Source organism: Ambystoma mexicanum, chromosome 8, assembly GCF_040938575.1.
Source record: "Ambystoma mexicanum isolate Mex_15411 chromosome 8, UKY_AmexF1_1, whole genome shotgun sequence".
Classification (NCBI taxonomy): domain Eukaryota; kingdom Metazoa; phylum Chordata; class Amphibia; order Caudata; family Ambystomatidae; genus Ambystoma; species Ambystoma mexicanum.
The window spans coordinates 1,518,188,198-1,518,202,990 of record NC_090929.1 but is presented as its reverse complement, the minus strand read 5'-3'; the positions used below and the strand labels follow the sequence as shown (position 1 = coordinate 1,518,202,990).

General features: G+C 50.4%; 1 protein-coding gene across 3 annotated transcripts in view; it reads right to left on the bottom strand.

The window, feature by feature from the left end:
• SLK (STE20 like kinase) overlaps positions 1-14,793 on the bottom strand; it is a 985,407-nt gene that overhangs the window by 82,546 nt on the left and 888,068 nt on the right. For all 3 annotated transcript variants that reach the window (XM_069611736.1, XM_069611737.1, XM_069611738.1), the window contains one exon: positions 12,956-13,069. In XM_069611736.1, coding sequence (XP_069467837.1) covers positions 12,956-13,069 — 114 coding nt within the window. The remainder of the gene's footprint in view (positions 1-12,955; positions 13,070-14,793) is intronic.

Below are 14,793 nucleotides of genomic sequence, written 5' to 3'. Positions count from 1 at the left end.
TCTCCCGTGATGGTATGGCCCTCTCCTCACCCCTCCGGTATCTTGTTTCTTGAAGGAACAGGATGTCTACTTTCGAGTGCCTGAATTCCCTGGCCACCATTGATCGTTTTGTGGGGGAGTTCAAGCCTTTGACGTTAAGTGTGCAAATGCGTAATGTGTCGCTACAGGACATAGGTGCCATCATAGATATGTTCAAAGGACGTGAACGGCCATTTCGTCTGAGCCGTGGCACATAACCCGTCGGCTATTGCAACGTGTGGGTCAGTGTCATATGAGTGGATCCCAAAGAATTTTCTAAAGGCCAACGACCAGGTCGTTCGGTGCGTACAATAGACCCCAATGTTTCCGAGATGCATCTGTGCTTCTATTGGGTCAAAATTAGTGCAAACTGTGCGTTCCCCAAACACCCTCTCCCCCACCCCCCTCCCCAGCCCCAACTTAGTCGGCGCCCGATTCGCCCAGGTTAACATCACCCAGCCGAGCTCGGACCACCAGTGAAGACCGCAGAACAGACGGTCCTACCATAATACAATCACATATATCAGTGAACCCCCAACTTTCATGCGCTTCTGACGCTAGCAATAATCTAATAATAGAGTCATCAACCTCCCCCCAGGAGCCAACACAATGTGAATATTACTTCATATCGCAAGGTGGGCTTCTGAGGCACACAGAGCTATGGATACCTAGCTCGTGGAGAAAATGAGCAATCGGAATTCGGCCTACAGGCCATCTATGGAAGTCGCGGAGCAGGAGGATAACTCCTGTACACAAACCCATAACCTCTTCAGCAGAATAACCTGAACAGTCTACACACTTTCAGTGTTCCATGTCCTGGGAAGCGTTCATCTTTCTGTATTTCCTAGAACCTGGAATCCTTCTCCGCCGTGGAGCCTTGGTTTTCCATTCGCCGCCAGATTTCCCCTGATCCTCATGAGAAGAAGCATCTTCCGGCGGGTCTATCAGATCCGATATGCAGTCGGCAATATCTTTTTCCGAGGCAAGTCTCATTGTCGAGCCTTCCCACTCGAAGGTGAGGGAGAATGGGTACCCCCATCGGTATCTGGCACCCTTGTCCTTCAACATTTTCGTGATCGGAGAGCACTTTTTTCTCATTGCTAGTGTGAAGGAGGATAGGTCCTGGTAGAGGGAGATAACAGAGTTTTCCAAGGACAGTTGTGGAGCGTTTCTGGCCTTGTCCAAAACTCGTGCTCTGTCCGCGTAATTATGAAATCGGGCCAGGACCGATCTCGGGCCTCCAGGTCTACCTCCAGCCCTGTGGATTCGGTCAATTTTAGGTGCATCTATCGTGTCGTCATTATAGAGGAGCTTCAGGATAGCGTGTAGTGAGCGTGTCAGGTCCAGCTCGGTTTCACCCTCTTTCTCCGGAACACCAAAAACTCGGATATTGTTGCGACGCTCTCTGTTTTCAAGGTCGTCGACCTTAAGACGCAATTCGTTTTCTCTGTTTGCTATGTCGGCAATGCGGTGATCCATCTGGGCTTCTAATACACTCAGAGATGTTTGATTGTGCTCAACCTGTTCGAGCCTGTCATCCATTTTGTCTATCCGTTGTGTGATCTTATCTATCCTACTGCCAATGTCTGCTCGCATGCCTTTCATTTCAGCAAGCAAATCAGCTACATCTGCCTTGGTCGCAGCAGCCTCGGGCCCTGCTGATGACATCGTGGAAATCAAAAAGGGGGATCTGGCAATTGGTGAGAACGTATATTTCGCCAACTTGGTCCTAGGGTCCATGGGGGATGGGACCCCGAAACACCCAGCAGGGTAAGAAGGATCCTATTAATCTTCCATGGATGTAGTGTTGGGTCTCTGATGCACAATATTTCTGATATGGACACGGGCCACCAGAATCTCATAAATCTTTTACCAGTACTTGACTGCGGAGATATACATGTAGGATTGCGCAGCAGGGAAAGTTAAGTTTGGACTGACTATTTGCTTTCGGGTGGAGAGACACAAGCATATGTCAGCGCGTCCAGCAAGTACGATGAGACATAAGGGTTTGCCAGAGGAGATCTGCGAGGACTCCAAGGTGTGTTGCCAGTGCGCGGTGTAGGCTTCCGTTCTCACAGTGATAGCTGCTGGGGTACTCGAGGAGGCACACGCCCCAATCCTTTGGGGGCCCAACCCTCAGTACCGGTGATTTTGTGGGGTATGCGGTGTTGTACCACATGCAGGGTGTCTAGGTAGAGCCACGTCCGCTGGGGGGGGGACACCACAGGGCACTCCGGGGCTCCATATCTGCGCAGACCGTTTCTTCCTCCACGGTCAATATGTGCGGGTCCTCCTCCAGCCCTCCCCTCCGGTCATGCAGCGAGTGCCGGGCTCCTTTGGAGGGCGGTCGCGGGAGAGGGCTATGCCCCACCGCGCCACCGGGCCGGGGGCCGAAGACAGGTCAGCAGAGACCGGCAGCGGAGGGGGCAGTCGTCTTGTGGCGCAAGGGGGGGAGGGGGAGATCCACTCACCGTGCGGCGGTAGGGGTGTCGGCGAGCTCTGAGAGGGGGCTCCCAGCCAAATAGAGCGGCAGCGCACAGCTCCAGGAACCGCGTCGGAGCAATTCCAGAAAACGGCTCTTCCCGCGTGCGCTCTGGCCTGCAACGGAAGATCCGCAGCTCGCACACCGCGCCAGAGGCCAAAGTTATTTTCGTCGTGATGCCGCCACCGATTCTCGCCAAGTTTTTTCCCAGACGGGGAGGACACCGTCCGTGACCTCTCGCTCGAAAATCAGCACCGGGGGGGGTCTCAAAGTGGGGGTTCACTGTCACTTTCCGGACCCTGAATACGGAGCTCACACGGAGAGGCGACTCATCCGTGCGCCCCCTGGTGGCCGTCCCCTTTCTCTCCCTTTTAAACCGAATTATTAGAGTGCCATCTACGTTAAGCGCTCACCGCTGTCTGAAAATAAGTGGGGCTTTACTTAAGAATTGTCTAATATTCTTTTAAGGGAGTGTATATCTTTTAGTGACCGTATGTTTGAACTGCTTAATATTAGTGCCTGTGTGTTTTATTAGTTGTGGTTTTAAATAAATAATTATATCTCTTTTACACCAAGCTCTGGTAAGTCTTTGCTTGTTCTACTGTGTTCTTTTGACCTATTGTGAATACTCTGTATACTGCCTAACTCTTCTTGAGGGAAGTCTGACTGCTCAGCCACAGCTACCAAGTGAATCTGTGTGGTACAGACTGCTACCAAGTGGGTTTACTGCCAAACACCTGTAGTCTTAAATCTTTTGCAGTGGTCCCAGAGGGAACTGCTCAGGTTTCTGCCTAACACAGGTTGAGGGATCTGACCTCTGGATGGAGAACCTGACCCCCCCTCTCGTGAGAGCAGATCGTCTCGGTAGGGAAGACGACGTGAAGGGCAGATGGACAAGTTCAGAAGGTCCAGGTACCACGTCCTCCGGGCCCATGTTGGAGCAATGAGGATCATCCGTGAACCGAACCTCCGTAACCTCTGCAGCCCATTGATCACCTACCCACGGATGAGCTGGAGCTCCATCCGAGCACTGCAGGAGCAGTGTTGAGCCCAGGAGAGGAGAGCCCCCTTCCTGAATATATCGGGTAAGCAGGCCGTTATTACCGTGCCCGTTACGCAACCGCTGCCACAATTTCTTCAAAGCACATCTAAATTCATTTGTGCTCACACGCAGCACTGCCGCATGATTTCTCCGCTCCCAAGTACAACCACGATCGAAATATGCTGCCAGACAGCCGAATTCGCCATCAGGCACCACGAGGAGTGCCCTTTCCAAGATGGCCGACCCAGGCCTGATGGACCTGCAACTGTAGAAGTCCACAAACTGCTGCTAGGCCTGGATTGGTTGCTGCTGCCTACATCAGAACCTATCGGGCGCCGGCAGGCGTAAGCCGGCCCACCCTCACCAAGGCCCAGGAAACAAGGCTGCTTCCTGTCCTTAGCCTGTCACTAGCCTGCACGCCCATCGCCAGAAAGTCTGCCAGTCGAAGCGCTGAACTCGTCATACGGTAACATTAACTATCCATTCTCCTCAGCTCGTTGCTATAGGAGTTGCCTCGAGTGCTGACACCTTCTGCAACCCCACCCCTTTACAGTGGCAACCTGATGCTTACAGACCTGAAAGCCCTCCCGTGATCAAGATCCATAAAGTCCCCATTGCCACGCCACCTTCCTGTCCCGCTCCGACTCTCTCCCATCATCAGACTATCAGCCCACTGCACCGCCCGAACGAACGCCCATGCAGGTTATCCCTCCTCCTGCACTGGTCTCGATCTCTGAACGGCCGGCAGTGCAAACACGCTCACGCTCGTACCGGAAGCATTGCATGTGTTATGGCTGCCTGCCCTGTGTATTCTATATGTGATACGTCTGTAATACAAACAAAATGCCGGTTATGAATGATGATGCTGTTACAAAAAATGAGTTGCTATGACTTACAATGATATCTGTTCATGCATTCCTTATTCAAAACACACCTTGCTTAATTCCACTCACAAGCATAGTAGCACATCGCGCCTAATATTATACTTGCTCTGATTTTGTAATCTGCATCCAGTCTACCCTAACCACAGATCTATACAGAATACAGCCACCTACTACGTGTTACAATTATATCTCCTACATATTACACATGTAGTGTTACAATAGCCGCAATCTGAACTAGTTGCCTATGCATTTGCTCTGCACAACACCCACTCACTATGATAATAGCCTGACTAGCACTAACACCCAAGTAGACACAAACACCACTATTTTCGACCTGTCTACACGCAACAGACTAGGCACCAGACTTGCACGAAAAAATAGCAACCATCCGACTAAACCTCACACCAAACCCAACAACCAGAATCCAGTTTCTAACAATTCTCCCCTTAAAGGGGCACTTCTAAATGTTAGATCACTAGTTGCCCACTCCATAGAAACTGCTGACATCATCCTGACCAACAACCTTGATTTCCTTGCAGTGACTGAAACCTGGTTGCATGACGCTGCAGGCCCATCTCTATCACTAGCAATTCCCGACAATCATTCCATCCTCAGAGCCGATAGACCCAACGCTCGAGGAGGTGGTGTAGCCATCATCTTTAAATCCTCTCTCAACATTAGACTAGCCCCCTCCTCCCCTCTGAAATCATGTGAGCATCTCACAGTCAAATTTCAAACATCCCCCAAGAGCACAATTACAGTCCACCTAATATACAGGCCTCCTGGCCCGCCTGGACACTTTGAAGAAGAAATCACATCCCTAATAGCCGAGAGTTCCAAACCCTCAGCACAAATCATCATCCTTGGGGACTTCAACCTCGGGTATAATGACCCTAATGACACCCCAGCCACCTCCCTGGCCAACGCACTAACCGAGCATAGCTTCACACAATTATGCTGCCAACCCACTCACTCGAAAGGAAGAACTCTCGACTGGATAACGGCTCTTAACTGCAACATCACCCTCAAGAACCCCCTACCCCTTGTCTGGACGGATCACTACCTCATCTCGCTTGACTTCAATATTAATAACCCATTGCCTAATAAACCTTCTCTTGCACCCGCCTGCCTAACAAGGAACAAGCATAACATTACAGCTGAATACCCTGGTACTCCCCACGCTCAACGCACTACCAGCCACCGCTGATTTGAACTTGCTGGTCAACTCCTATAATGAATCCATGTCCAAAGCGATTGACACTGTTGCCCCATTAAAAATGCGCAAAGAGAAACCCAAAGCACACTTGAACTCTTGGTACACCCCTGAACTTAAACTACTCAGACAAAGAAAAAGCAAACTCGAAACACTGTGGAAAACAGCTCCCTCCTCAGAAAATAGAACTAACCTGACTAATATCACCGCCCTCTACAAAACTGAGATAATACGTGCCAAAAAAGAAACCTTCAACTCCAGGATCACCAAAGCAGGATCTAGTACTAGAGAACTATTCAACATCTTCAAAGAACTTGAAAACCCCATTCCCCCCACAGATACATACACCAAGGATAAACCCTGGTGCACGGCCATCCAGAATGCCCTCGCCACCAAAATCACTGGGCTCCAAACTAAAATTGAAAACAAACGACAACAACTCTCTAACAGCCCAACCGCCAAACTAACCTCACAATCACCTACTGACACCAATTCAGGTTTTACTTTCAGAAAAGTAACGGTACCTGAAGTACAAAAAATTATACCCTCCCTGAAACCTTCAAATTGCAAAGGGGATAGCTGCCCCGCACAAATCATAAAAGATGCAGCTAGGGATCTATCCCCCTTCATTACCAAGCTAATAAACCTGCCCTTCTCCAGCAATGCAGTCCCAAGTAACTTAAAACAATCCTGGGTCCTCCCACTCTTAAAGCAAACTCTTGACCCGGCCATACCGACTAACTATAGACCCATCACCACTGTCCCGTTCTTACTAAAAATTCTTGATAGAGTCGCCTATTTACAAATTCAGGACCATCTAGAATCCAACCAATTATTAGGAATCCGTCAGTCTGGCTTTCGACCTCAACATGGAACAGAAACGGCCCTTGTTGATCTTAAAAGTCAGATCGACGAACTCAAAGATAAAGGCAAGGCTGCTATCCTTCTCTTGGACCTCTCTGCAGCCTTTGACCTGGTTGACCACAAAATCCTATGTAACCACCTGTCATCGGAGGCACACTTCTCACACTCAGCGGTCACTTGGATCCAATCTTTCCTTGCTAACAGGACCATGCGTGTTTTTTCACCACTAGCAGCGGCCGACCCAATACCTATCACATGCGGTGTCCCACAAGGCTCATGTGTCTCACCTACTTTGTACAACATATTTACAAAGCCCCTCTTTGACAAACTGGACCATCTGGGTGTCACCTACACCAACTATGCAGATGACACCCAGATACTCCTAACCCTATCAGGCAATTACAACTCCGATGTCGACCGAATCAACAAAGTCTTCACCATCATTCATGCATGGATGGCCACACATGGCCTCTGCCTGAGTGATAAGACTGAACGGCTCCTGGTCGGCTCCCCCAACACCCTCTCGAAACTCGGCCCCAACTATATCAGCATTACCATCGATGGAAATAGCATACCCATTTCCAAAAGTGTAAAAACCCTTGGTTTCTATCTAGATACCAATACCAACCTCTCGAAACAAATCAATATGACCGCCTCATCCACTGCCTACACAGGTAAGCTGATAAGGGCTTGCAGACCTCTACTATCCACTAGCAGCTGCCTCATATTAGCCAGAGCACTCATACAGTCCAAACTGGACTACTGCAACAGCCTATATGGAGGTGCAAACAAATCCATCAATAAACTGCAGGTCCTCCAAAACAACGCACTCCGAGCTGCGCTTAATATTCCCAGAAGAGAGCACATCTCTGCTATCAGACAAACATGTAAATGGCTATCCATCGAACAAAAAATTGACCTAAAAACCTTATGCCTCACCTTACAAAGCCTCGGACCACGTTGCACCTCCCTATCTAACCAACAAATTCACCCTGAAACCTAACATCAGAATTACCAGATCCTCTAACACACTATGCCTGATGGTGCCCAAATACACCCTAAAACGAGCCAGAGGAACCAGCTTCCCGTTTCTTGCCGCCCAACTGTGGAATACACTTCCACTGGACATCAAAACCATCTCCACCTTTCAACCATTCAGAACCCAGATTATCACTTGGCTACTGAATAAAAACTCACCCCACTACAAGTGACTCACGACACCTCACACTACCCTTCCCAGCCCTCACTCTCTACCCACTTATATATGCGGGCACTATCCTCTGCATCATTCTTGTGTACATACTATTGCCACTATATATCTCCTATGCTAACTGTAAATGTATAAAATACTGTAGTGGTAAATTGTATAACTATTATATGTTTAACTTGTACTATGTAACCATATTCTTGTGCGCCCATATACCCCTGGGTCCGGAGCGCTGTACAAATAAAACAAAACAAACTTGCGGAATGACAGGGACTGGAGGAAACGCGTACAGCAGCTGGAAAGACCTCCCCACCACGAACGCGTCCCCTAAGGCTCCTCTTGGAGGAAATTCCCGCGAGCAGAACCTTTTGCACTTCCGGTTGACATTGGAGGCGAAGAGATCCACTTGAGGGGTCCCCCAAAGGGCGAAGATCTCCAGGAGAATCACCTGAGCCAGCTCCCACTCGTGAGAGATCGTGCTCTGCCTGCTCAAAGCATCGGCTGTCTCGTTTTCGTCTCCGGCCAGATGAACTGCCGAGATAGAAATTTCCTGCTGGATGGCCCAGAACCAGAGCTGCATCGCCTCCCTGCACAGAGGAAGTGACCCTGCCCCCCCTTTTTGTTGAGGTAGTGCATGGCCACCGTGTTGTCCGTCAGAATCAGGACATTCATTCCTCGCACAGTCAGCAGAAAAGCCTTCAGGGCAAGCCTGACGGCCCTCAGCTCCAACAGATTGATATGGAGTCTGGACTCCGACTGAGACCAACGACCGCTGACTGTCAACTCGTTGGCATGAGCTCCCCATCCCGTGAGGGATGTGTCTGTCACGATCGTCACCTCCTGCCAGGGTAGCCAAAAAGGAGCCCCCTTTATCAGATTGCCTTTGACGGCCCACCACATAAGGTCCTGGGCAACCGAGGGCGGCACCTGAACAGGGTCTGACATCCTGCCGGAGGAGAGACCACTGCAGCTTGAGTGCCCATTGCAAAGATCTCATCCGCAACCTGGCCTCTGGCACCAGAAGAATGCAGGATGCCATGAGGCCGAGCAATCTCAAGAACTCTAACGCAGGGAGACTCTGGGCATGTTGGAACTTGTGCACCATCTGCTGAATGTGATGAGCCCTCACCTGGGGAGGAAAACACTGCCCCAGTGACGTGTCGAGCACTGCTCCGATGTACTGGAGCCACTGAGTTGGCGTCAAGTGGGACTTCTTTAGGTTGAGGGAGAAGCCCAGCCTGTGAAGGGAGTGGCAGGTGTCGGACAGATGATCCAGGACTTGCTCGGGAGAGCACGCCCTGATCAACCAATCGTCTAGGTCGGGGTAGACATGAATCCCCCCTTTCCCGAGATACGCTGCCACCACCACCATGACCTTGGTGAAAACCCTTGGGGCGGAGGTCAATCCGAACGGCAGGACCCGAAACTAAAAGTGCGAGTCACCAACCGCGAACCTCAGGTACTTCTTGTGCTTGGGATTGATCGGCAAATGAAAATAAGCGTCCTTGAGATCGAGAGACACCAACCAGTCCTGAAGTTGAAGGGCCTGGAGGACTTGAGAGAGAGTAACCATCTTGAACTTGTCCTTCCTGAGGAGTTTGTTCAAACCACGCAAGTCCATGATGGGTCTCAATCCAGCAGGGATTGAATTTCCTGCGCAAGGAGCGGATCCGGACTCTTCAAAGAGAAATTCCCTGGTGGATTGTCGTGAGGCCTCTGCCGGAAAGGAACACAGTAGCCGTGGGCTATGATCTCCAGAACCCACACATCTGAAGTAATGGCACGCCATTCTACAAGATGCTACGCCAGCCTTCCCCCAACCGGCGAAGCATGGGCCTCATGACTGAGCAGAAGCGGCTGCGGTGTTGCCAGAGGGCAACGAGGCAACTGCGCGGCCTTGGCATCTCGAGTACCTTGTTTTCCACCTCTGGCACTCCTACGGTTGCCCCTTTGACTTGCAGCTCCTCTCGCTTTACTAACGGATGAGTAATAACGAAAGGAACCTCCCCTCCACTGCTGTCCCTTAGGACGAAAAGGCAGAGGTTGGCAGACTGCAGCGCCCAACGACTTTGTAGCAGCTTTGGAGGTCTGCAACCTCTCAAGGCTCTCGTCAGCCTTGCTGCCAAAAAGAGGTTCACCATCAAAGGGCATGTTGAGGAGCCTGGCTTGCACATCAGGAGCAAACCCCCGACTTCCTCAACCACGCAAACCTGCCTATCACGGTGCTCGCCGCCATGGACCGGCTGACACAGTCTGCCATGTCCAAACCTGACTGAACGGACTCACACAAGGCATCCTTGCCATCCTGAATAACAGCAAGAAAACCATCCCGTTCGTCCCCTTCGGGAATATGTTCATCCGCTAAGGAAATACAGTTCCACAGAGTGTGCGTGAAACGTGACAAGGCACATCCCGCCTGAAGAGCCATACCCCCTGAAGAAAGCACTTTCTTCGACCAGCCATCAAAACGCTTGTCGTCCCTATCAGGTGGGATGGTAGGATACAACGCCTGCTTTGCTGGGGCCTTAGCCGCCTGCACCACCAAACTCTCCGGACTGGGGTGCGTGGTCAAGTAGCAGGGGTCACTACTGGCTGGGCGGTATTTTCGCAGCAAAGACTTGCCCACTGCCGGGACACTCTCCAGAGCAGTCCAAGCTGCTGCCACCCTTCTTTGCAAAGCCATATGGAATGGCAACACCGGGTCAGTAGGTGGACCTTGGTCGAGGATATCCGTCAGGTCATCCCACAAAATCAACTGGGGGTGCCGACCACCCCAAGTAGTCCGTGACCCTCAACATAAGGCACCAGTACGATGACTCGGCATGGGTGCCAGGCTCAGGCCTACAGAACTCCACCTCCGGAGAGGTGTCCAGACCACTGACGTCATGCAGGGACTGGCGCAAGTCCTCAATCTGGCTATGACCAGAAAGAATCTCATCTGGTACCGTGTCCGGAACCAACCCATCTTCAGAACCCTCTTCCACCTTAAATATACTTCATAGGCTGGAAAGGGGGCAATGAATAAGGGAGAAAGACAAGTTTTGCCTTGGCGTCGAGTGAATCGGCGTCGAGCGCGGCGCCGACAGCATCGACGGCTTCAACACAGGCCTCGAGGGCGGAGCCCCGAGCGTGTCCTTCGACAGCCTGGGCGCCAATGGCGTTGACGACTTCCTCAGAGGCAGAGCCTCGAGAGAGTCCGTCGACGACCTCGGCACCACCGGCGTCGACGTCTTCTTCGAAGACTTCACAGGTGCACACGGGTTTGAGCGCGTCGAGGACCGGGATCTGGAACGGGCATTACTGGAACGATTCCCCTTGTCCAAGCGGGACCTTTTCCACAAATTGTGCCGACCACCCGAGCCCGAAGGCGTACGAGCGGTGTCTCGGAGGCGCAGGCGGACCGGAGCCCTGCGATTCAAGAACCGCCAACAAAGGAAGCCCATTCCTCCCGAGAGGAACGCTTGGTGGGATAAGAAACCCACCGACGGGCGGAGTCCTCGGATGAGAACGGGGAAGGCGACCGATGACGGTGCTTCCGGGAGTACCTCGAAGAGGCAGAGGAGTGGCGGGACCCACTCCGGGACCGAGATCCCCTAGACTTACGACTACGATGCGGAGAGTCGCCCCTCGAATCGTCCGTTGAAAGCCCAGTGGACCTCGCCTTCCTGGGGCTTGGACACCTTACCGACCGACAGCTTCTTCTTACGTTCCCACAAGGCCTTGGACGTAAGCGACTGGCAGGCGACACAATCATCCGTGTCATGGGCCTCCCCGAGGCACCAGAGGCAGGCGTCATGCAAGTTTGTCACCGACATCGTGGACCCGCAGTCCCCACACTTCTTGAAGCCCGGCCGTGGGGTGGAAGAAGAGGAAGACATCCCAAGAATACTTCACAAAACGAACAGGTTCGAAGAACCAAAAGTAACAAACTCCAAAGAGTCGAGGCGCGCCAAGATCTCCGAAGCGAACACATTCGTGGAAAAAACGGAACTGAGGCTACGGGCGTCGTGCATCCTACTTATAACATCTGGTGACGTCGGCCGTCGGTGGAGGTCCTCGAGGACGGCGTAGCGACGTCATCGACGCAGGAGCCAAAAGATAACTGTCATAGATATGGAATACGTCGGAGGACCCAGCCCCCTCGAATAAACTGTACTAGTACACCAAACGCATATCTCATGAAGTCTGCCTTACCACACTTACCTTGATAGAGTTTGGATAGATCCAAGTGTCAATTGCACTGTTCATCAACTAGGGTAGCCTCCCAGAACCATCCCACAGGGCTGGTTCTGAAAATCCATCTTAACAAGAGCATTATCAGATCTATGAACTAAAGCTTAACGGCCAATGACGGGTGATAAGGATCACTGATGCAAAACCCACTTGGCTACCAACTTGGGGATGAGTGGAACCGAAGAAAACGCATACACTGTCATGTTGGCCACCACGAGAGCTAGAGGTCCTTTACTTGGTGGTCGCACACATATCTACATGTAGCGTTCCCCACTTCTCGACAATCTGATCCACCACCAGAAAGTGGAGTTGACATTCTTGGCTAGCTTAAAAAAATGCGCGGACCCAGTCAGCTCCCACATTGGCCAGACCTCGTAGATGAACAGCATGAAGGAAAATGAAGCAATTGAGAGCCCACTCCCAGATTCACTGCCAAGGGAGGCTACCACGTTCCCCATTTGTTGACGTAGAACATAGTGTTGCCAGCTCGATAAGCACCACACAGAAGTAGTTATAAAAGGTGCACAAAGAGTAAGAAATGGGATTTTATATGTTGCAGCAGAGTGCTAACCATTGCTAACAATGCGTATACAATCAAACAGCTGGCTTTCTGTTTTACAACAGTGTAGTGCATACAAGCACCAGTACCTTCGCTATGCTTCCCTGGATGCTAGTGTCTCAAGTGAAAACGTGCCCGAAAATGGAGAATCCTGGGAGCTGCAAGCACTTTTATAGAGGATGAAACAGCAATCCCTAGAAATCCCTTAATCATTTCCATAAATATGGGTGACCACAATGGTGTACAGAGAGCTAAAACTTGTGTAGTAGTCAGCGAACAGCAACATGAAAATTGTATAATTGACAACAGTGACGCAGTTACTACATATCGCATTTCCTGGCAGCTCTTGAACACCCTTCCTAATGACTAAATTGGTTCTTCAATATCAGTCTCAGATGTCGATTAGGAATCTTTTCGGATTATCACTGTATGTAATAATTACATTTCTATTACCTTTTTTCTTGGCCTTAACTTCTCTCTCCACTCCTTCAATTCCTGGCTGTGCTCATCATCCAACTCTTTTAGCTTCTGGGTCTCGTGTTCAATCAGTAGATGACATTTCTCATTCTAAAACAAAACAGTAAGAGAAGTCTTGGATGTTGAAACATACAAGACAACCAATGCTATAGCAAAGCGCATTAACAGCAAAATAACTGGTATTCAAAAGTCTATTCTACATCTGTGCCAACTATGCTTTAGACCTTGTATTCGTATAGAACGCACGTGCCCTTGCAAAAATGCTGAATAGAAAAAAGGCAGGGAATTAGGATTCCGAGGCATTAATGTAAATTTAAATGGACAACTTTACATTATGATGCCAACTAAGAAAACTGAAATAATATGGTTCAAGAACAAATTACTTACCTTTCAGTAATGCTCTTTCTGATGGATGTTCCTCCCACAGATTCCTCATCTTTGATACCTACCTCACAGGGCAGCTGCTCTTATAAACATTTCCGCTGCTAAGCAGCCCAACACAGCTCTGCGTTACCTCCACCCGATGCCTCTACGCACCGAATATCACATTGCGACCTGTATGTATTGAGGCGCTGGGCCCCGTGACTTAAGTTCTACCCTTTTTTCCCAGCACTCCGATGCTGAGGAGCGGCAGTACCAAACTAATAGCTATCCACCAAGCGAGGTAGGTCAAATGGGCGATGAGGAATCCAAGGAATGAACATCTATCCCGCCTGCCCGAATTGAGACCCAGATCTGGTGCTAGTGTCAGGGAGTAATAATTGAAGAAAGCATGCAGCGTGTCCCAAGTTGCTGCCTTGTCGATGTCCCTCCAAGCCCCTAGTAAGTCACCAAAGCTGATTTTTTTCCCCCTCACTAGATGAGTGGTGCACACCTCTAGGTAGAGTAATTTACCTTGGGTTGTAGCATTCCAGGATACATGAAACTAGCCAGATGGCTATAGTGGCCTGCGAGTCCTTAAAACCAGGGTATGTACAAATTACTTTTCTCTCGGTAATGCTCTTTCTCATGGATGTTCCTCCCACAGATTCCTCATCTATGATACAGCGCAAGCTGCTCTTTGGAAACCTTTTCTGTCAGGGGGCGCAGCTGCTCCGCACAACATGACGTTGTGGCCATTATCTATAGAGGCACCATGCCCTGTGACCTCAGTTCAACCCTTTTTCCCTAGCACTCAGACATTAGGGACCACAGCACTAAGGTGTACTAGCTACCCCAAGATGGGCAGGTATGGAGGGTGATGTGGAATCTGTGGAAGGAACGTCCATCAGAAAAAAAACATTCCAGAGAGCCAAGTCATTGGCTCTTCTAATGGACTCCTTCCTCCCATGAATCGCTCATCTATGATGGACTACCAAAGCAGTACAATAAGCTGGAGGAGGGAGGGTAGTAAGGACACCACCTAAAGCAGAAAACTGGGAAAGACAGTTCTGCCTTAACAAGTCCCTGACCAGACAATGAATCCAAGCAGTAATGCTTAGCAAATGTGTGCAAGGAAGCCCATGTAGCTGCTTGGTAGATATCCAGAACAGGCACAGCGTGCTGCAGAACCCAGGTGGTGGCCAGCCCTTTGGTGCAGTGAGCCCCAAGACCTTCAGGGACCTAATTGTCAGCCAGATAGTCGCCTTACGAGATGCAGAGAATGATCCTTCAAGACAAGGTCTGTTTCATAACTGCCCTACCCGCTCGGGCCCCCAAGTAACCAACAAAAAGATGGGCATCAGACCTGTTCTCCCTTGTCTGAGAGACTTAGAACGAGGTTACCCACCTGATCTAGCTGATGGAAACTCTCCTCTGCCTTCTCCTTGGAGAAA